Source organism: Peromyscus eremicus, chromosome 2 (assembly GCF_949786415.1).
Source record: "Peromyscus eremicus chromosome 2, PerEre_H2_v1, whole genome shotgun sequence".
Classification (NCBI taxonomy): domain Eukaryota; kingdom Metazoa; phylum Chordata; class Mammalia; order Rodentia; family Cricetidae; genus Peromyscus; species Peromyscus eremicus.
The window spans coordinates 36,117,557-36,140,729 of record NC_081417.1 but is presented as its reverse complement, the minus strand read 5'-3'; the positions used below and the strand labels follow the sequence as shown (position 1 = coordinate 36,140,729).

Below are 23,173 nucleotides of genomic sequence, written 5' to 3'. Positions count from 1 at the left end.
CCTTTCCTAGAACTCACCCAGGCAGGCCTCGAACTCACAGATATCCACCTGGCTCTGCCTCCCAAGTGCTGGGATTAAAGGCATGCACCACCACTGCCCGGCTTCATGATGATTTCTATTACGGGTTTTTTGAGACAAGCTCTCTTTAATAACCCAGATTGGCCTAGAATTGTCTATCCCCTTGTTTCTCCATCCTGAGTGCTGGGATTACAGGCTGTCCACTATGTCCAGCCTGTGTCTTTTGAATTACTGTGTAGCATTCATTTTGTGCACACTCTGTATTTCTTTTAGCCAAGCAAACGTTGGCAGCATAGCAAACAAGTTGATTCTTCTTAATTCGGAGTATTGAAGATAATTCTTGGCTCACGGGTACCGCTCTATAAGGCTGAAGTAGATGATGACGGTAATGTCCATGGCCAGACATGCAACATTCATCCATCGCCTATCTTTTGTAGATATTTCTAGCTGCTAACAACCACCCAGCTATCTGGTTTTGCTCATGGTATACCTCAGCTTGCAACATTTATTTCTAAAGCCCACTCCTTTCAACATTGCTTCTTCCTGCTAAACCTGAGTGGTCTTTCTAAGTACACACACAGGCCATATTTGCACCCTTAGCCCCAACCCTACCACATTATAAACTCCTTGAGAGTGGAGTCTCTTCATCTGTTTAATTGTTATCCCTAATGGCAGTGCCACAGAATTAGTTTCTTACTTCAACCTGGATAAAACTTCAAAATCTTCCCTGCATTTTTTGAAAAGTATGTCTTGACAGTTTCCAGAAGGCCTTGGCCACTTTAAGAGGGGGGCTTCTGCTTACAGCCCTTTGGAGGGAATATGATTGCAAGTATGAGCTATTCATCTTAATCCTCTATAATTTAAATAATTTATCCAATGTTTACAAGCAAATATTCCGGTGACTACATGAAAATGATTTCTGTTTCATGAATCCTTGGCATGCTCTTCATACATGCTAACACGCTGTCTTCAATGATTAGTTTTCCAAGCTCCTTTTACTTATTGTTTAAAGAAACCCTTCGTCTTCAAGTCTAGTAAGGCTGTACTAATAGAGGCATAAAACTCTGAAAGGGATGGTGTCTTAGACACATGTTTCCTTTAACTTTGTGAAAATAGGCCTCTTCAGAAGGTAATTTTTGGTCAGCTATGTCCAAAGAGGCAACAGGAGTTGACACAAGAACACTGCTCAAAAGCAACATCCTCTCCCCAGGTCCCAGCCCTCCACCTGCTCACAAAAAAGTAGCTGCCGATGAACAGGGAGAAGAATTGAGGAGCTGGAAAGCCCCCGGTGGAGACACTGTTAGAATACTGAGCGGGGCCCACATAGAGACTCCATTGTAGCCACACTGAAATGGGAGAAGCCCCCGGGGACACAGCTTAGACACATTTGTGGGAAGTTGGAGGTACAGGCCTTCTCTTGTGCTATTCAATATTAAGGAAGAAAAAGGAGAGAGAGAGAGAGAGAGAGAGAGAGAGAGAGAGAGAGAGAGAGAGAGAGAGAGGGAGAGAGAGGGAGAGAGAGGGAGAGAGAGGCCTGAATTCCTTTTTCTATTACTCCAACTCCCTAGGGGGGCAGTGGAGTTCACTCTGGTTTTCCAAAGTGCCCGTGCTCCTCATAGACTGATGGACATTCAGCACCTGTCAGAATCAAAAGTCTAAACTAGAAACTGGATATAGGCGACACTAACAGGACAATTTTGCAGAATTTTGAAACAAACTGACCTTGGTACAGCTCACTAATGAAAAAGTCATCTTTCTCCCCAAGAGCAGTCAGAATTCTCCTCTTCAGAAGTACTGCCCCGTGTCCAGTGCCAGTCAGGATTGCGGAAATCCACCCCACCCCTGTTGCTCTCTGGGGCTTGTCAGTCTACAGTGTGAAGGTAACACAGTGGAAAGTGGGGGGCACAGCTGCATCTCCCTCTCTAAGCATTCTCTTTGTCCTCAGGTTTTGCACCCCACCTTCTGTGGCCCCACTCGACAGAATCACGAGCACGACATAGTAGAACTAGTCTCTCACTGGCAGGTTAGCTACAGCCTCGTACACTAATTGATATCTAGAGTGACCAATTAGCCTGACTATGTCATTTGAGTTCCTGAATCAGGAATTTTCTCAATACATTCAGATTCTGTGTTGACAAACTAGAATTGTGGGCAGGCACCTTCCCTGGAAAGAACTCTCTTTTCCCCTCCACCGTGCTGTTTCTGGGACACCGCAAACACCTTCATGGGTGATGCTTCCTGTCTGGTGCTCTCTGCTGAGCCTTAGATCTGTGCATCACACTGCTTGCTGAACATGTCATGATTGCCTTGCGCATCCAAAACTTCCAACTTGAACGCAGGATCTTCCTTCCAAGGCTAGCTCGTTCTCCTGGGGTCGCCGCGTCATTGGTCAGGCAGGGTAGTAATTAGGATGCCCACCTACTGAGCTGCATGCACCTATAAATGCTACAGCTGGTTTCCAAACAGCTCGCCAACCTGCCATGTTTTCTCTTCCCCCTGGGGGAACCCTGGTGATCTACCACACAGATTGGTGCAAACCTATTTGAAAAAGAAAACCTGGGGTTCCATGTCACCTTTCCCTTTACTTAATCAAGTGTTTTGGGGCAAATCCATCCTGCTTCAATCATCCACACGTATAAACTGCAGATGCTGCAAAGCTTGGACTCATAGTGTTGGTGGAGAGTCAAAGTCCATGTTACTTGACGGTCCTGAGAAGGCATTCCCTGGAGTCTGATGCCCTTCCTCCTGCCTATCTCATTGGCAGCTTGAGCCAGCCAGCCCACTGGGCCTTCTGTCCTGGCACTACACCCAGAGGGAGGGCTGTCTGCCTGCCTAAATGACTTCATCTACCACAAGGCTCTTCTCCCTGCTGTACCACGGCCAGCAAATTCCACAAGCCACCCTTCAAGACATGAATTCTGAAGACAACATGTGCCAGAGAACTTGTCTGCCCAAACAAAGAAACACACCCTTTCCCATGAAGACAAGATCTTCATTATGATGATGAAATCCAGCTACTGTAGCAATTCAACTGCTAACAGTACACCAGCCTCCCCACGCAACTGTGATGGAGGATATGTATGTGCCTGGAGCAAGAGAAGGACTCAGTGGTGGGCCTAGAGTAAGTGGTACTTGCAGACTGACCATGGGCAGTGTTTTTGGTATATCTGGTATGGTTTCTTTAGAATTCTATATGATAGTTTTAGGCAGCAAAGCATGTATGGTTCATACCCTTCATTTCTAGCTCCTTTGTTAATAACCTCTATTTCTCCCTCTTAGCCTCAAGTGCCTAGCCCAGTGTTCTGCATGCAAAAAAAAAAAAAAAAAAAAATCCCAAAAAACCAAAAACAAAAAAAACCCCAAAACAATAGACAACAGTAGCACCTATGACTTCCTCAGTGTTTCCTGGGTGCCAAGCCCCAATGTATGTGTTTTGCAGGTGTTAGTTCCTACAGCCCTCACATGGACCCTAAGAAGTGTATAACCTTCTTATAAGTCTGATAGGTGGGAAGGTAAGGTATAGGATGGCCTCCTGAGTGAATAAATTCAGGTTCTGCACCTCTGAAACTATAAGATAAACCATAGGTTTATGAGCAAGGTCTTTGAGTAAAAGTGAGTAGAGTCATGATTATATTCAATATGATATTATATATTTCACAGGAAATATTGCAATGTCAGGAGGAAAAGTTGAAGTCTAAAAAAGAATGGGTGAATACATTTCCTGTATGTTGTATGCATGTGTGGAAATATCTAATGAATTCTATTAATTTGTATCACTAATGTGTTAATACTAATAACTATTAACTACAAGAAATAAGATTTAAAAAGCAAACAGCCGGGCAGGGGTGATGCACACCTTTGATCCTAGCATTTGGGAGACAGAGCCAGGTGGAAAAAAATTTGCTGGCAGTGGTACAGCAGGGGGAAGAGCCTTGTGGTAGATGACATCATTCTACTATCTGTCATTCTACTATCTAGAAACAAACCAGTTATATAGAAATTATTTATCTCTCATATTTTAATAAATGAAATCCTTTTGTCTTATTTTTATATGCATACCTTCTTTTCTTTTTAAACCTTAAACTAGAACCATGCTGGTTATCATTTGGCATCATACCTCTTCCTACATAAATTAAGTTTCGACAGTAAGATTTTGTGATATGACTTTTAAAAGGATAATTTCAAAGTTTAAGATTTTGGATAATGTTAATTGTTTTGAAGATTGTGATGAATCTTCATTTGCTTTTACAATTTAGCTTTTCAGACTATAGAGAGTGGTGCTGGGCTGCAGATGTGGTTAAATTTCAGAGCGATTACCTGACATGCCTGACACCAGTTCCTGGTACCACACACACAATACTAGTCCTCACTGGCTGAAAATTTTGGAAGGAAAATAAAGAGAGCCTTGTATGTAAGGAATCTTGTATAAATTGCTTAGCACTCAAGTATGGATAGCCAATAGTCTCTGGCCTTAAGGGATTTCCTACTGGATTACAGAGAAGGACACAAAAATAAAAACCATAGAATGGTGTAGTAAGAATTTTTTTAACAAGAAAGACCCTGTCTTATCTTTGCTGAATCTTATCTCCAGCTGTTGTGGGGACTTAACTCTTCCTTCCCTAAGATCAGTCCTGGGACTGGTCCTCTGGACACAGCCCCTTCCTTTGCTACATCCTATTCCTTCGTCCTGCATCATTCCCGTGAAGACCCAAGTGTTCCTAACTATCTTCTACTTAAAACCTAGGTTGGAGGATGGGGAGATGGCTCAGTGGGTAAAAACCCTTGTGAGAGTTAGAGGGCAAATCCTCAGCACCCGCGTAGATGCTGGACAGTGTGCTGGCAGGATGGCTCACTTCTCATCCAAGCACATGAGAGGCAGAGGAAGAACCAGCCCTGGAGGGTTTGCAGTCTGGCTATGTAGACAAGCTGAACTGAAATAGTGCTGATCAGACTCACCAGCAGCCAACATCCCAGTCATCCCAGGAGCACTCTGTGCTCATCTTCTACCCCAGACAGCACGTGACAGCAGCAGCTAACATTCTGGTTACACCAGGATCACTCTGTGCTCATCTTATACCCCAGACAGCATGTGACAGCAGCAGCTAACATCCCAGTCACACCAGGACCACTCTGTGCTCATCTGATACCTCTGGCAGCGTGTGACATAGTAACACCTCTTCTTGAAAGTTCATGAATCCTGATTCCAAAGGTCTTTTGATGCCCTAAGTTCCTGCTTGTTTCACTGGCTATTCCTTTCAGTTTTCTTTGGAGCTCCTGTTTGGAACCAGCAGGGTGCCTAAGACTCGGTCTTCGGCACCTTTCTCAATTTACGCTTTTTCCTCCCTATGGGACAAACCACCTGGTCCTCATGACTTTCATAATTTCCCAAACTATACCTTCAAATGTGCCTCTCTCTGCTGAGAAGCCCGTAAGTCTTGCTGCCAACTCTTGACATGAGCGCTGACCAGGTAGTTAAATTTCCACAGAAGACATGACTCCACACCGTCCCAGCCACACACCTCACACCCTTTACCATCCAGATCTAATCTTCCTCTTCCTCAGATACAGACCCACACTACTAAGACTCAGGTTAGAAAACAAAGCAAAACAAACAGCCCAGCAGCCCTTGGAGAGTCCTTGCCCTCGCCACTAGCAGCTCCCACCAGCACCTCCACCAAGATGTACCAGAAATCTCACGACTCTCCACTGGGTTGGAACTGTGACAGCCTCGGCCCTGGTAGACCATCGCCTTTGGCTGCAAATGTTTCTAATTGGTTCCACTGTACTCTGCCTTCGTTCTTCATTTGATAGGAAGGCTGATTTTTTCTTTTTTAAAAATATAATACTATTCTATAAAGTCTATGTTTAAAAGTCTCCAGTGGTTTCCCACTAAACCATAGTCTGTAAGGCCCCGTGGACTGTGCCTGTCTGTCCCAGCCACGTGGTTGTCTTGCCTCCTTCCTGCCACAAGGCCACTGAGCTTACCATGCTTCTCTCAGAATGTTTTCTCCCTTGACCATTGCAACTGCTTCCTGATTCACTTCCGGGTTCCCCTCCCACAAATGTTATCACCTTGTCCCCTCTCCCTCCAGCTCATTCTGCAGTGCTGGGGCTCGAACCTATGGACTCATTCAAGCTAGACAAGCCCTCTGCATCGTTAGCCCAGTAAACGTCTCTTATGTTAACCACTGTTCATGTTGACTCTTAACTTTTTTTCAAATGAACATCAAATTATTGAAGCGTTTGAATATAGCATCATATTTCTATTTTAAGTTTGAGGTAAAATAAAGATAATAATCTTACAAGAAATTATGAATAAATAAGAACAATGAAATAATGCTTGGCAGTGGTGGCACACATCTTTAATCTCAGCACTTGTGCAGCAGAGGCAGGTGGGTCTCTGTGAGTTCTAGACCAGCCTGGTCTACAGAGTGAGATCCAGGACAGGCTGCACAAAGAAACCCTGTCTTGAAAAACAAAAACAAAACAAAAAGAACAATAATATTTTACTAAGAATAATGGATAACATAAAAGCTTCTTGTTGTCCATTAGTTATAAAAAAAGTAAAATATTCAATACAATTCATTGTGTTAACAATCATTTGTTGATTACAAAACAAAAAACTGAGAGTGTTTATGTTACTCTTAACTAGAGACATGGACTAGACCAATTAATCTCACTGGAGAAGGAAACAAGAATCAATGCTTCATTCTAAGACTACACACAGGAATTCAACCTAACAAAACTTTAATTAATCAACGTGGACAAGACTATCATGACGGATTTTACCAGGGCTAAAACAATGTAGTTCCTTACATTTATCTGCACACCCCAAAGTCTATGTACAGAGCTGAAAACGACAAGTTGTACATACATGTTTGTGTGCAGTGTGGTGGGACATTCATGTTTGGGGTGTATCACATGACCTGCCCACACATTTTCCTACAGTCACTTCGGGCTCATGGACTGACTAACCACAGAAACTAGCTTGGCTCCTTTCTACATGCCTTCCTCATGGGCACCTAAGAAGCCCTTTTCCCAAGCTGCTAAAAACCAAGGCTCCCAGCATCCACAAGGCTGGTTGCTGAGCACCAGAGCTTCTATTTATAGAGGAAAAAGTACTTTCTAGGTTGAATCATATGTCTCAAACTCAAAAAAGTTGACTTCTGTGTTTCATGTTTTTAGAGGCACCTGCTAGACCAGCACAGCATGCATCATTTGAAATCACTCAACACTGCTATGACTGACAGTTTGAAGAAAGATATTTTTCCCAGATAATAAATAAAGGTCTAAATAAGATATATTATGATAATTGCTACCTAACTTGAGTTTTAGAATAATAAAACTTACACCACATTTAAAAGCTGAGTTAAACCAAGGCATACACACATTTCTTTACAAAACAAATCTCCATGGTACCCTCTAGTGTTTCCAGACACTATCCACAAGTTCCTCACATTGGCGTCTGATTTGTCAAATCCAGACACTAGTGAGGCCAGAGCCTCTATGCTTTCTTTTATTTAAAAAAGAGGGTGACAGCAAGGGCTATAAGTATAGATATTAAAAACAAAAACAAAAACAGACTCTAGACAAACTGACCTAGACAAGAGTCACAGTTTTTGTGCTAGGCATGTGTACAACAGAAAGTCAACCAGACTGTCACATCTGTCTTAGGTAAGTTTCTATTGCTGTTATAAACCCAATGACCAAAAGTAACTTGGAGGGAGAAAGAGTTTCTTTCCTACAATTTATAACTCCCAGTCACACTCCATCACTGAGGGAAGTCATGGCAGGAACTCAAGGCAGAAACTGAAGCAGAGACCGTGGAGGAATGCTGCTTATTGGCTTGCTCTCCATCGTTTGTTCGACCTGTTGTGTGATATAACCCAGGACCACTTGTCCAGGGATGGCACCACCTCCAGCGAGCTGAGCTCTTCCGTATCAGTCGTAATCAAGAAAATGTTCCACAGACTTGCCCTTGGGCCAATCTTCTGGAGGCATATTCTCAGTTAAGTTCCCTCTTCTTAGACAACCATGGCTTACATCAGGTTGACAAAAATTCCAACCAGGATATCCAACTAAACAGTGCGCTACGGAACTTGCATAGATGAATAGCATGGGGAAATGACCTCACATGCTGTGTCCACAGACATGGGGGAGGGTTTCCACGACCTCCCAGCCTTCATCTCCCCATGGGTAACACATGAAGACAGTTTCTGCCTACTCCTGAGGGCCACCACATTGAGTCTATGCATTAGTGTGACAGCCCCCATGACAGTGGATATTACACAGCACTAAAAGAAAGCCCAAAGCAAACTGAATGCCGAGTTTCTATTTAGCCATAGCATCTGCACCTTTTAAACGTGGAGAGCTCCAGCAGGGGAGCCCACAGGACACGGCTTAGGCCCCAGTGTTACTGCTGCTGTCACTGTTTGCAGAGAGCTTTTGGGTACAACTCCAACAGAAAGAGCTTTTTTTCTCTATTTAGTTAGAAAGTCATACATTCTTAATAAGCTGAAAGACATTCTGGTTCATCATGTCATTTCCAGAAAAAAAAAAAAAAAACCCTTCCATATAAGCGCCGTCAGATTGCAAGTAGGGACTTTCTGTAAAGTGACATGTGAGGGGTCTGTCAGGGGAGGAAGCAGAGTGTCAGAGGTGTGCTTTGTACCTAATATTTCAGCCTGTCTTGGCTAGGGAAATTATCACACCCCGTGATCGTTACGTCTTCCTATCGTTCTTGTTCCTCAACACATCACACAATTTAATGACACAAAGAAACAAAACTTTTTCTTTTAAATTTACTTTCCTGATGCACCAATGGGATTAATGTGGATTTCGATATTTTAAATTAAAAAGCCACTGAGATGGCAAGACTTTAGAAACTAAATAGGATTATTATCTCCTTTAATCTTTAGAGTTCACGATGATACTTATGAATTCCTTTAAAAGTTGTACCCTAAATCTTTAAAATCATACCCTACTAGTCACTGTATGCACATTCTTTGAGGATACAACACACATCACTGGACGTCCCCCACATTTTGTCTTATTAAGCAAGTATGAGCTAAACAGAATGTGTGGAGGGGCAGCTGTCCAAAGGCTAAGATCTTAGAAGGAAGCAAAGGCAAATGTCACTAACCAGAGTTGAGTTCAGGGATGATATTCTATGCCCAACAAGAGATTGTCAAACTCCTTAAAATCCCTTGTGTCACAGATGGTCAAAAGCTAAATTCTGTAGTCTAAATGCACTAAAATGTCTGGGTCACCTGCCAACACACACTGTAATGGGTGTGTGAAATCAGGCATTTGCCCAGTACTGTTGCTTGAGAAGATAATTTTTGTTTTCCTATTTTTTACTCTTTATAGTCAAAGAAACTTGTGTTTGCAGTGACCAATACCAGGTCTGTTGAATTAAAAATCTTATAAAAGTAAAGTCTGCAAAAGTGTAAGAACCAATTTGTTTTAAAATGCTACACAAATCTAGAGAAAATAATTTCCAAAGACAGGAGAAATGAATCTTTCACAGCTACTTTTGTGGTTATATTCATGTTATTCTTGAGTAAAATAACATAAAAGCTACTTGCATCAGGTCTGGACCCTAAAAATACTTCCATTATCATTTTATGTATGTGGTTGAATTATGTATTCATTCTCTTTTGCTCTTTACTTCTAATAAGAAATAACATGCATGCAATAATAGATTCTGCCATTTCAATTGCTTCAAAGACCATTTAAAATTTTTTCATCACCCACATTCTTAAATTAGAATCTCTAGTATGTACTTTTAAGGTATTTGAGTGCCATTTCAGTCTCTCTTTGTATTTCAATGGAAATAATGTAAATTGAACAAATTAAAAAAAAACCCGCATTAAATCAAAGTCAAGTTTGGAAGCTTTTATAAAAAAACCATAATAAAATATATCATAAATTATCACTTTCTTCTCACTTTTTGCCACAGCCTTTGACATTTTCAACAAGCCAGAATTTTCGATCAATAGCAAAGTATTGCTTGTCACATCTTGATGGATGTTACAAACACTGATGGACAGCAATAAGATGGACAAGGGTGCATTGAGCATAAAATACCAGCCTAGTCTGTGTCCTTTGAGACAAATGGAAATCCGGGTAAAGAATTTTAACAGGCTAGTAAAATATGGAATTTTTGTGTCGCCTTCTCACAAAGTGAAATGCAACCACAAATCAGAAACAAGTTTTGAAAATAAGTATTGATTATGCAGCTTCCATAAGGGTAATTCTGAAGTTGTCACTCAGAGAGAATTTCCCCCATTTAAAAAAAAAAAAATCATAATGCGTTACATGCCTTTTCCTTGAGGAGAGCAAACACTTAAAAAATGCAAAAACAAAAACTGCACTTTACTTCTGCATATAAAAATAACCATATCTCCGAGGAGTAAGTGCATTTAAATCATTTTATTGCACTGGAAGCTGCCAATTCGCCTGCGAGTTGTTTCATTGCAGATGAAAAGAAATCAAAATACAGGACAGATGTTGAGCAAACCGCATTTAAGATCTGTCACACACTGGCATTTTTCAAGTGATTTTGGCTCCTCCATTAAATAAGGTGCATTTTGCTTGATTTTGCGAAGGGAAACATCAGGAAATATTTAAAGGCCAATTGCTGCCAATTAACTTTGATCAGTAAAAGTTCTATTTGAATCTTTGAGATTCTTCTCCTGTCTGAAATAACATACGTTTATAAAGCCTAGCAAAGCAACAACTTGATGATTAATGCCTGTTGGCAGCCCTACCACAAGCTTGCTTAGCAGTGAGAGTTAAATAAACAACCGTCCCTGTGAAGGAGGAGGGTTTCGGAGTGAGAGCGGTGTTTTGTCATAATGGAGATAGGTGAAAACAATACCCTTCTTTGTTAAGAATGCAGCTAAGATCCTGTCTGCCGCCGTCCATTCATAGTCAGCCAGCCATCTCAGGGATGTTTCCCCCAATAAAACCAGCTGCTGTTAAGAGATGAGAAGTCCTAGCAGCCCAAATAGTGAAGGTCTGATGCAAACTGGCTCCCAACAATCAGATTGGACAGAAAAGCACTGGAAGGGATGGGTAGGGACAGTACAGGCAGCCTCTGAGAATCACGTGTGATACTTAGGAATCTTGTCATCAAATTTTAATCATGCAGGATCCAACTTTAAAATGTAATAAATACCGCAAAGGGGAACCACATTGCCTTGTAAGCACTTTGTCTCAGTATTCCAATTATATGTTTAAAAGAGCAACATCCAGTCATTGTTTCAGAACCGATCACTAATCTTCAGATATGTCCCACAAAGTGTGTGTGAAACAATTAGAACTTACCTCCAGGTCATTGAAAAACAGATGTGTGTCTGCCAAGTTAAAGATCATCTCCTCCATTCGCAGCCCCAGGGAAACAGAAGTAGGTGGGTCCTAAAAGGAGAAGTTTACAGGTCAGGTTTGTATGATCTTCAGGGTGTAAGAAAGGCAGCATCTCAATCAAAGGGAGGCAGTGACCCCAGGAGAGCTGGAAGTCAGCTGCCTGTACTGTCCGTCATTTATCCCATGTGAAGTCTTCAGTGACCTCCTGGAGGAAAGGTGCTCCAACTATGGTACTAGGCATCGTAAAGAAATAGCTTGCACCCCCAGTATTACAAAGATAAGGTATGAGGTTAGACACACGGAGTAGAGGAAGTCTATGCCACAATCCATGAAGAGTGTCTGCACTTCAGTCCAAAGAGCAGAAACTGTAGTCTAGATTACGTTCAGAAAGGCAACAAGCAGCAATCTTATTCTAGACAGTCAGTCCCTATCTTTTTGCACGTATCCAGACTACCTGCCTGATTCAAGTCTCCTCCACAAAGGAAGTGGCGGCTGAGCTGTCTACTAGGGGCTAACGCAGTGACACATCCAGGCACCAAATAGTCAGTGCCATGCAGAAGGAAGCACTAAGCCAAAAGGACCCAGCAGCTTCTTTATAATGCTTCAAGTCATGGCCATTCCATCTGCTCCCTAACGCCTCTGTCTTAATAATGTCTACTGGGATTGATGAGCTTGGGGTGGGGGTTGGGGATACTTTTGTTCTTTTTGATAATACTGAATTTTTAATATATGACATTCAGCAACCAATATGCTTTCTGTTTGCAATCATTTATGCTAAGAAGAAAAAAAAAATCCCACTTAGAAAGTATACAAGGAATATATAGTCAGTTTTAAAAGCTTCTCTTGGCACCTCCATAACCACTTTATAATGTATAGTATTTTAACTTTTTCCAAAGAATAATAATTTCTTATAATATCATATAATTATATTTTATTATCACAATAAACTTTTGGAATAAACACAGAATCGACCTAACAGGAGAATTGTAAATAGTCGATTTATTCCTTCAGATAGCCCACCTATCTGACAGGGTGTATGCACCCTGTGTCTCATCAGAATCTTGGGTAAAAACATAAAATTCGAAGAAAACAACATTCCTTTCTATCACTACTGGCCAACATGGATGATGCACACTTCCGGTACTGTTTTCTCATTCTATTGCAGATCTCAAGACTTGATCACAGCTTTGCTCGCTGCCCATGTGTTCAGCAAAGCGTGTCCTGGAGTATCCACCACAGAACTAGCAACCCCTGCTTTGGGAGGCTGTAAAAAGTGTACAAGGGGAGCCTTAGGCCGACCAGATAGAGCCAACCTTTGCTCTTCCATAGAATAAAAGAGTAACAATAACAATACAAATCTTGTCTCTCAGGTCTCCACAATCACACCATCTCTATACACCAAGCAGAGAAGGAAGCTGGGATAGAGGGGTAGGAAGCAAATTCTGCACTCCTCACAGGCCAACCAGCTGAGCAGGAGCTGCAGAGCAGCTCCACCCACTTCACTAGCTCCGCCCACATTATTAGCTCCACCCCAACACCACCCACTTTCTACCTTTTTAGAGATGGAAGGGAAGAGGGCCTGAAAATAAGGAAAGGATGGCATCCTTGGCCTCTCCATTGTTCTGCTGATTGACAGTGGGAAAAAGGCAGGAGACTGTACCGCCAAGAGATGGAGAAAGGGAATCAACACCCACACACTTCCAGTTAGGTCATTCAGGCTGGTTTCCTTCCTTACCTCGTCCCTCTTTGATACCTCCTAATATCTAAGGAAGTTTTCATAGACATAAGAATTTAAAAACAGTTTACAAGTAAGTAAGACAAAGAAACAACTAACCCATGTGCTCTTAGTTTTAGAGCAAATTGTTCACAAGGATTCTGCCAGTAAATGTCCTGGAAGAAGCTAACACTTAGATATCCGGAACAGGACTGATCAGCAAGGGCAGTTCAAACAGCTGTTTCTAAGACAGAACAGCAGTCTCAGATGTACAGAGAGAGACCCGAGAGCAGTGGTTCTCAGCCTTCCTAACCCTGTGACTCTTTAATCCAGTTCCTCATGCTGTGGTGACCCCCAACCATAAAATTATTTTGTTGCTACTTCATAACTGTAATTTTACTTCTGTGATGAATCGTAATGTAAATATCTGGTATGCAGGATATCTAATAAGCAACCTCTGTGAAAGGGCCATTCAACCCAAAGGGTCTCGACCCACAGGTTGAGAACCACTGCCCCAGAGGCTTCACGCCAATGAAAACACCCTGACTTGCCACAGAACCCTGCCAGCAAGTCTTTTTATGTGGTGAGGGTAGAGACTTACCACATCTATTTAATTGCCAACCGTGAAATACATGTACCACAATACTGCTGCTGTTAAAAAAAAAAAAAGCCTTATTTCTTCTTGATATAGTTGCTTATTTACATGGGCTTCAAAAGGATTTCTCTGTTGTTTGTGAATATGTAGTGTACTTTAACTTTTCTTCATAAATTACAGAAACAGCTTGCTGGTTGTTAGTGTCACTCTTTCATAGTTTTTATACGTGCCACTTCATGGTGCTGTTTCAGAAACATTTCCTACAGCAAAAACACACTTTGGCAGTAACAAAGAGGGGGAGAAATTTAGCCTAGGAAGGAGGTCTGTGGAGAGCAGTATTCGTGGACATGTTTTAAGTAGAATCACACTAAAGAAACAAACAGAATCATGATCTAGTTCTCCCACCTCGGTATTTAGACCCTCCCAACTGTTACAGAAATACAAAAATGAAATACAAGTTTGGCAAAACACATTTCTTGCTACCTGGAGCATCCTCTGATGTTTTCCATGCTCACTTTACAGTTTGCAAAGCAGAGCCCTAGGAGGTCCCTCCTACCTGACATCCTTAAGTGCTAGATTTATGCGTGGAAACTGACCTGTCAAGTGCAAAGACGCCTCACACTAGCTGCTTCACCCAAGGGAGATTAGCAAAAGGGCGAGCAGACAGCCGGCATGGATTTGCCTACACACTTTGAGTGGCTAGAATTATAACACATTTTATTTTCCTATCATACTAAATATTATTTTAATACCTTTTTTTTGAACATGCCTGATGTAAATAAAATGTGAAGAGAGCTAATCCTGGGCAGTTAATAAGTTAGTCTTGGCTTGATGGCTTATTTTGGAAAATTCAGAAGAAGAAACAAAACAAACAAACTCTCCACATTCTTGGACCAAAAGTGAGACATGGAAATCACCATGCCTTTGGCTTCATTTCACTTTTCTTGAAATATGTCTATTCTTGCAATAACAGATTCCAGGGCTGCAGTTATGAAAAATTTAGAGCTTTGCCCTCTTTTCAAAGTAATATCTCATTTTAAGAAAAACTTATTACCAAATGTTTCCATTGCTCCACGTGACTATCTGGGGCACTTGCTGCCGCTCTCCACTCCGCTCTTGACTTTTCTAAAGCACTGCTTTCCCTGACACCACTTGTGAAAAAGTCAGAACTTTGCCCTCTTTTCAAAGTAACATCTCATTTGAAGAAAAACTCGTTACCAAATGCTTCCATCTGACCACCATGGACACTTACCAGTGCTGTTACCCTCTGGACATCATCTTTCTGGGCATCCTCTTAGAATCTGATCATCCATCATCTGGAACATCCTTGAGACTCTGGTCTCATCTATTTTGCAGTCAATTCAGGCCACCATGAAACCCTAAAACCCTCCTGGCCCCAACCATATCATATTTAAGATCTTGACTACAGGATCACAAATCTATCAGCTATTGTTCACTTCCCCAGGGATGGTCAGAAAGCATCTGAAACTCAATGTATGCCAAGTCAAGCTCATCATAGTCTCCAAAACCTGATGTATCCCTTCACAAGAGTGGTACCTTAATAACCTCAAACCGCAGCATTTGATAAATAGCCTCTCCATCCCTACAACAAGCCAATCACAGCATCCTGATGCTTCATCCTGGACTTTCCATCCTCATCTTTCCCCACTTCTTTGCTTTGTGGTTTTTCTCTAGCCATGGGCTTTTTTCTGTTGTGTCCATCACTGGGGTCTATCTCCTAAGCCACCCTTCTCCCACTTCTTCTAGCCAAATATCCCAACATTCTATCCTAAACAAAAGAACAACACATGTCTCACTTGTATTTTCTTCTCCAACGTGTGCCCCGTTTGTGGTTTCTGTCACAAAGTGCTTTCTTCAGAAGATAGCTAGTGAGAAGACCTACTCTATTATGGCTGTATTTATTTGTTATAATGGGTATAGTTAATCTTTTCTGTAAATGTAGCTTAAATATATCAGTTCAAATAAATATCAAATACACAAATGGTATGTGAATTTGAATATATTATGTGTTTAGATATATTTAGTTATCTCATAATAACAATGCAGTGGTTCTGCTAAAAATTCTCACCATATGACCAAGACAAAGGCACTGCTGTCAAGGGCTCTGTCCCCAGAGTTTCCCCACGTTATTATATTCTGTTTTCTGACCAACCTGTGAGTTCATGCCTATCCTGAACACTGTTTCCCCCAGGCCTGACTCAGCATCTTCTATTTGTTTTTCCCCACTAGGCTCTGCAGTAATGTGAGAGTAAAACCATTTTATTTGCCAATTAAATTTGGAAATACAGATGAAGTTCTAGACCAGATCTGACAAAGTGTAAGCAGCTGAGATCATCTACTACCACTGTTATTTCTACCATTGATATTATAGCCACAGCTGTGTGGCAGTCCAAACATGGGACTCCAGGCCATGGCCACAAGAGATACATCAATATTCCACATTCGATCTGGATGTGAAGCCCAGGTTTTTAAAAAGTAATAGCCATCCTAAGAAAGCTCATCCTCTGAATTTCATTAGACAGAAGTTAAGGAATCATTTCTATAGTTTGGAACTTAAAAGCTCTCTAAGGTTATATGGTAAATTCTTGATCCATACGCATAGTACACTGGAAGAGGGAGAGAGTGGAACCTTCAAGAGGTTGGTCCCACAGGGAGGTCCCCAAGTTATGTTAGCCATATATTCAAAGTAGATAGTGGGACCCTCTTTTTAGTTTACCAGTCATATGAAGACTGGCTTGGCTTTGCCAAATTTTCCTACCATGATGTGCTACCCTACCCAAAACAAAAGTGCTAATCATTCTTGGATGGCTGCTTCCAAAACCACTAGCCTTGTTAGAATAATAGAAAGCTGAGAAACATGGTCGCCCACCAGTGCTAATGGTAATGTTTAGGGAATTGGGAGTTCAATTTTATTGTAGTTATTACACTGAGGCATTTTCCACAAATTTTTTACACAACTTTACATGCCTTTTTTTTTTTTTTTTTGAGATTAGAGTGTTTTTAAGAGCCTGGTCAACACAATGCTGGCTTTGGTGGAAGTTAAATTGAGAACATTCAGCATAACCACTCTTAGGAGGAACTGCCATGGATTCTCCCAAAAGATGTCAGCCAAACTTGAGGGCACACAGCTGTTAATCAGCATGAAGATGACCCAACTCCAGGATGCTGGCAATAGTGTTCAATACCCTAAAGATCTAGGAACTTGGGAGGAGAAGTTGTATCAAAGAAATCTAAAAGAGTTCATTAAAAAAAATATAAGAAGAATATTGACATGTAGATAAAGTTTAAAAATAGTTCTTGAAGGAGACTAAGAGGGGGTAATATTAGGTAATAAAGAGTTGGGGGGAGACACATGAGAAGTGAAAGAGGAAAAGTATTTGGGAGTGCTACATGGAAGGAGCAGGTGTAACAGAGGGTGGGAGATGTAGTGAAAAGGTGATCACACGTCTTGAAAATATCACAAGAATATCTAACACAGCATATGCTGATTTAGAAAAACAAGTTTAAAAAGAGAGTAACAACAACCAAATGTTTGCTTGCATAGCCAGGTAGCATGGTTCCTTTGTAGTGGTTTTATATACCTTTCAGTTGAATCCACTTCTCCCTAGGCTCATTAACAAATGGCTGGTAGTAACATACAACTACAGCAATAATTATTGAGGGACTTTCAATGTAGAACCCTTGAAACTTTTTGAACAGTTGCAAAATGAGTCTTTCCTTGTAGATTATTAGTAATGCATGATTCTAGAAGTCTAGATTCTAGAAGGTGGTAGGATCAAAATATAAGTTTATGGAGTCTCTTTAAGAATACCAACATAATATCAAAATAGCACAAATAACAAGAGAAAGAAATGGAATCTTCTAGAATCAGGACATTTGTATCAAGTATCTAGTGTTCTAACAACTCAATGGAAGGCATATGCCATTTGGATTGGGCCACTTCATCAAAGGGTAAGAGTTTAACTCTTTGGACAATTATTCAAAAACAAAAAGTATATACTTTTTTCCACAAATAGCAATTTTAATTGTTGCAGCCAGCTGAGCACCGATGAAGTTATCCCATTCTCCAACTCTCACAGGAACATTAATGATTTCCCCCAATGTAAACAGTCTCTTCCTGATCAGGATTAGTGTGTAGATGCACAAATCTTTGCTGGATACTTGTTCTCACAAGTAGGCTTATAAAGTAACTACCTCTAGAAAAAGCCTATGGTCAGACTCAGGTGCTATAGGTCACTGGCTAGACCTTTCTAAGTAGTTACCAGGTATCAAGCATACTTAAAGATTAGGCACAGTTGCTCCTTGAAAATATTGCTGGTACTCTTCTCATTGGAAAGACATAAAGGAATATGGCACCTATGATTCCATGAGGGTGACCAGTTATTAAAAGGGGTTATTAAAAGAGTTATTAGAAAAGCTAAGCCAGGCGGTGGTGGTACACCCTTTAATCCTGGCACTCGGGAGGCAGAGGCATGCAGATCTCTGTGAGTTGGAGGCTAGCCTGGTCTACAGAGAAACCCTGTCTCGAAAAACCAAAAAAAAAAAAAAAAAAGAAAACCTAAGTAAGAACATCCCATAATAGACTGCTGGGAGAGACTGTCCAAGCCAAAAACTGACCTCAACACAGCAACCAGAAATGTGCATTTCTTACTGGAGGGATAGACCCAAGCAAATGGCATTGAAATCCCAAAGGAAGAAGAAAGGAAGGGAATGGGGGAGGGAGAAGGGAAGAAGGGAAAGATGGAGGGGGGAGAGGAAAGGAAAAAGGAAATAAATCCAATCTGATGAATCTCTTAATTCTAGCTAGCAGTTTATAGAAATGCATAGGGTGAAGGAACACATCCCACAGAGATGGAGTCAAGAAAACCCAAACTTAGAAGGCAGATAATCTGGTTATTTCAGTAGAAATAATCATGATTTTTAAAAGAAAATTTTAAAAAAGACCTAATAAGAACACACAGGTTGAAAAACAAGAGAATCTGGGTAAACTGCAAAAACGAATGAAAACATTGAACGAAGACTCTACAAACTAAGGGTAGAAGAGAATGACCTGAACTTAGTGGTCACGGACCTCATGTCCACAGCTGCTTTCCATCCAACGGGTAATGTCTAGAAACGTTCTAGGATCAACAAAAAGGCAAGGACGCTGCTTTGGCTGCCCACATAACACAGCACTGGAAGCCCTGAGCAGAGCGACTTGACAAGGACAAACGAAAGACACCAAGATTGCAAAGGAAGAAGTAAAAAGACCTGTTTGCAGTGACTTGGTTATATATATTTGGGTAGAATAGGCCAAATAGCCTGAAAATGTAGAAATAATAAAGTCGGCACAGTTTCAAGATTCACAACTAACACAAAATTCAGTAGTGTTTCAATCTGGGACAGAAATTAAGAAAACAATTTCAGCTGGGCGGTGGTGGTGCACACTTTTAATCCCAGCACTTAGGAGGCAGAGCCAGGCGGATCTCTGTGAGTTCGAGGTCAGCCTAGTCTACAGAGCGAGTTCCAGGACAGCCAGAACTACACACAGAGAAACCCTGGCTTAAAAAACAAACAAAAAAACAAAAACAAAAAAGAAAACAATTTCATTTATCATTTACAATAACAACTATAAAAGTAAAGAATTAGCTATGAAGAAACCAAGGGAAAAAAAGACTTAACACTTGTGGAGTATAAACTGAAAGCTATTATTAAAACAAAAAAAATTAAGTAAAAAAGATAGAAATACATAAAAAGATATCCCATGCTCATAGATATACGAAATAATATCAAGATGCTAATACTCAGTGATTTGTAAATTTAGTACCCTCCCTATCAATCATTACTTTTTGTAGAAATAAAAAACAAATCATCCTAAAATGTACAAGGACCCTTAAGGGAACTTAGTTAAAAAAATCTTGACAATAACAATAAAGTTAGAGGTCTTACACTTTTAAATTTTAATATTTACTATAAAGCCACAGTAAACGAAGCAATGTGTTTTCAAAATAAATAGAAATTTAACACTAGTGGAATAGGAAAGACTAGAAATAAATCCTTGCATAAATAGTTAAATTATTTGTGGCAGGGGTGTTAAATCCATTCAATAGTCTTTTTTTTTTTTTTACAAATGGATAGCCACATGCAATAGAATGCAGTTGGGTCTTTACCTTAACACATACACAGACATTGACTCAAAATAAACCAAAGACCTAAATGTGAGAGCTAAATTCTTAGTTATTTAGAAGGAAACCTTCACGTTGTTGGATACGGCAATGATTTCTTGATGTGACACCAAACAGGCAACACAAGGAAAAACACAGATTTGGCATCCTTAAAATTAAAACCTTAGATGCCTCCAAGGGCACAAAGAACTTAATGGAAAAGGCAATCCATGAAATGAGGAAAAACATATAGAATTCTTATACCTGGTAACAGGTTACTACCCATGATGTCTAGAAAAATGCCTTGAATTCTAAGAACTACAACAGGCAGAATGAGGGACGATATTGATTTCTCTTTGGTGGTGACACGTTGGCTTGAAAAGACTTGAAAATATTAAATCACCTAAACCACTTTACAAAGATTTACAAAACCCTCATGAAAAAATAGCATGCTAGGACTTGGGTAGTCTGTACCCAGAAGGGAGAGGCTTAGCACAACACAGGAGCTAAGTCTGCTCTGCCTGTGCTCACTTGGTTTGTTTCACCACATAGTGTTCTTCCCTGGAAACCAAGGAATACCTATGTCTGCTGCAATGGCGACCAGCTGCAGAGGATACATCTTGGCATCATTAAGGAATTGCAGGAACATGAGAAGGCCTCACCAGGGCCTCTGGCATTTAGTTCTTTTTAAGCAAGGCTCACAAAGATCCTGAGTGCTTCCCCAACACCCACAATACCAGAGTCATCATTTGACCTCCATTACAAGGGATTTCTCACTATGCAAACACTTGCAACTTCTACGAAGCACCTTTCATGGCTAACATAGGGACGCAGGACACCTCTTTGCCATTGTTAGCCCCGGGGATACTGTGAAGTTTTACCATTAGTTACGCAGGATGACACTGGTTCCATCTCACACCATTGACAGACTGTTGAAGCTTTATTCATCCCTCAGCAACCGCTATAAGAAGCTCCTTGGGGGCAAACATTGTAGCTGTGTGCCTATACCTGCACAGGACATTAGTCTCTCAGATTAGTTTGAAATGGTGGTATGGGGAGGTGTGCATTCTGGGTACCAGAGTATCTACAGCCCTGAAGGTTTCGTCTATGCCCTTGAGCAAGCCACCTATATGCAGTCCAATTTTCTGATTTACCTCATGGATATTTTAATGATTACTAACCATAAATAAACGAGCTACTCTATGACACAGAGCTAAATATTGGGTCCACCCACTATTTCTAGTCAGACAAATTCTGTCACTGGAATCTTAAAGTTTAGGTAGTCCCAATAGGATATTAGCAATGGCTAGCAAGCACACAGTAATGGGACTTTAAATTCTCCTGGAGCTCTGGGGTGGAAAGGACATTAGGTTTGTGGTCACTTAGGACTTGCTTGGTTCTGATGACTAAGTCTGACTCCCTGCTGCTATCCTCACATTTCTGCTCATTTACACTGAACGTGGCTGCAGTTACATATTTACTGAAATTCTAGTGTTTGCACATATTATTTGAACTTGACTATCATGGCAATAAGCACTGTTTGAAGATGTTAGGTCCTCATCCCCAATTACCTTGCCATTAACAGCAAGTTACACTGTTTTATGCCACAGCCTTAAGATTAGCTTTCACCCTGAGGGAAGGGGCCAGCAGGAGTTCTCCAGTTGTGCTGACTGTACAGCTGAGCTATGATGTCACAGAGTTGCTTGGTCACTCTATACAGAGCACAGCTTTGTGAAATGATCAGGAAGAAAAGATTTCAGTGCTTTTTAAAGAAATCACAAAGCAGCCACGTGCTTTGTCTTACTGATAGCCTTGCATAAGGAAACATGATTTTTCTATAAATTGAGCAGCTTCATCTCCATGATCCTGAGATGGTCCAGAGCCAACTGGACCATCCTGGCAGATCACACAGTTCACACCACATGTCCCAAAACACTGCTGAGCAACCACTGCACCTCCCGAGGGCTCACTCCCTTCCCAACTCTCTTTTCCATGAGGTTTTGATCAGTTTGGGTTCTCGCTGCTGGAGCTCCCGACATGCCCAGCACAGTGGAAGCACACTCATCAGGCACAGTAAGTAACCTATAAAAAATAAGGACGTCTTAGCAAAGCCCATGGCATGTCCTTTCTGCTGCTGGAGACAGGAAAGCTGCACATTGAACACAGCAGTCACAAACAGCCAAGGCAAGAAGAATGTACTGCTCCTCACCAGCTTCCCTTGACATGATGCTCTATTTTCAGTGGTAAACACAAACCCCCACAGAACTGGGGCTGCTTCAGAAAATTGTTATTATTCGTTTTCTCAAAAGAAAAAAAAAATCAACTCTCGGCTAAGTGCTTGCTGCCCCTCGAGACTCAACAAAAGACAGAAACACGAAGGAAACTCTGTTTTTCTTTTTGGCTTTTACAAATTGGATCCTGTGAAGGTTTCTGTGTATGGCAGAAAAATATCTTTTCTCCTTTGTCTACAAAGCTTAAATCTAGACATTTCTCTGGCAAATGATCACAACTTTCTACACAATTGCATTTTAAAAGGGACACTCCAAGACTTTCAGGTTTGATTTAATAAATAAGGCCAAATATCACAGTAGATTCATGCAGTCCAAAAGTTGTTTCAGTTTTATTATAAAGATCTTTATTATAAGAAATTTATTATCTTTAGATAGTGCCAAAATGTTGATGAATAGTTTTCATGGCTTGGGTAACCTGAAAAATTGTTCCAGTTCTGATGAACCTCTGGCTTACAGGCCATATTTAATTAAAAACCAGAATAACGTACCAAATAAATGGCAAGTTAATTAAATAAAATCAAAACTGAAAAACTGAAGTTTTGCTTTTCACATTATTATCCTGTTCACATTCCAATGTACAATTATGTTTTAAATACATTATGTCTATTATATAGCTCATTCCTATGTGTATATCCTACTAATCCCTCAGCTCAAGGCTGTGCCCAGTTCCTAGCAATTGCTGTATTTCTTTGGACCACAAAATAAAGTATAGCATACTTTTTAAAGTTGTTATTTGTCTTAGTTTAAAAAGAGCTTCTACAAGGCAGTTCAACTCTTGGAGAAACTACAAGCGGGTCCTCTGGATATGGTACTTATATCTTAAATTCGTGAAGGTGAGTCTAAGGCCGTTAAATGCTATCTGCATTGGTTTTGTGTGGCCAGCAAAGCTGGGTAGGCAGCAATTACTGACAGGCCCAGTGAGGCATGAGGCAAACAATGCAAGCAGGTTTATGAGGATTTGTTGCTCAATGTGAAAATCTTGCTAAGTATGTTCAAATCAAGCACAAATCTTTGGGGAATA

General features: G+C 40.8%; 1 protein-coding gene across 1 annotated transcript in view; it reads right to left on the bottom strand.

Moving 5' to 3' along the window:
* Eya1 (EYA transcriptional coactivator and phosphatase 1) overlaps positions 1 to 23,173 on the bottom strand; it is a 141,711-nt gene that overhangs the window by 27,821 nt on the left and 90,717 nt on the right. Inside the window, exon 11 of the mRNA XM_059255682.1 lies at positions 11,350 to 11,439. Within this exon, the coding sequence (XP_059111665.1) occupies positions 11,350 to 11,439 (90 nt within the window). The remainder of the gene's footprint in view (positions 1 to 11,349; positions 11,440 to 23,173) is intronic.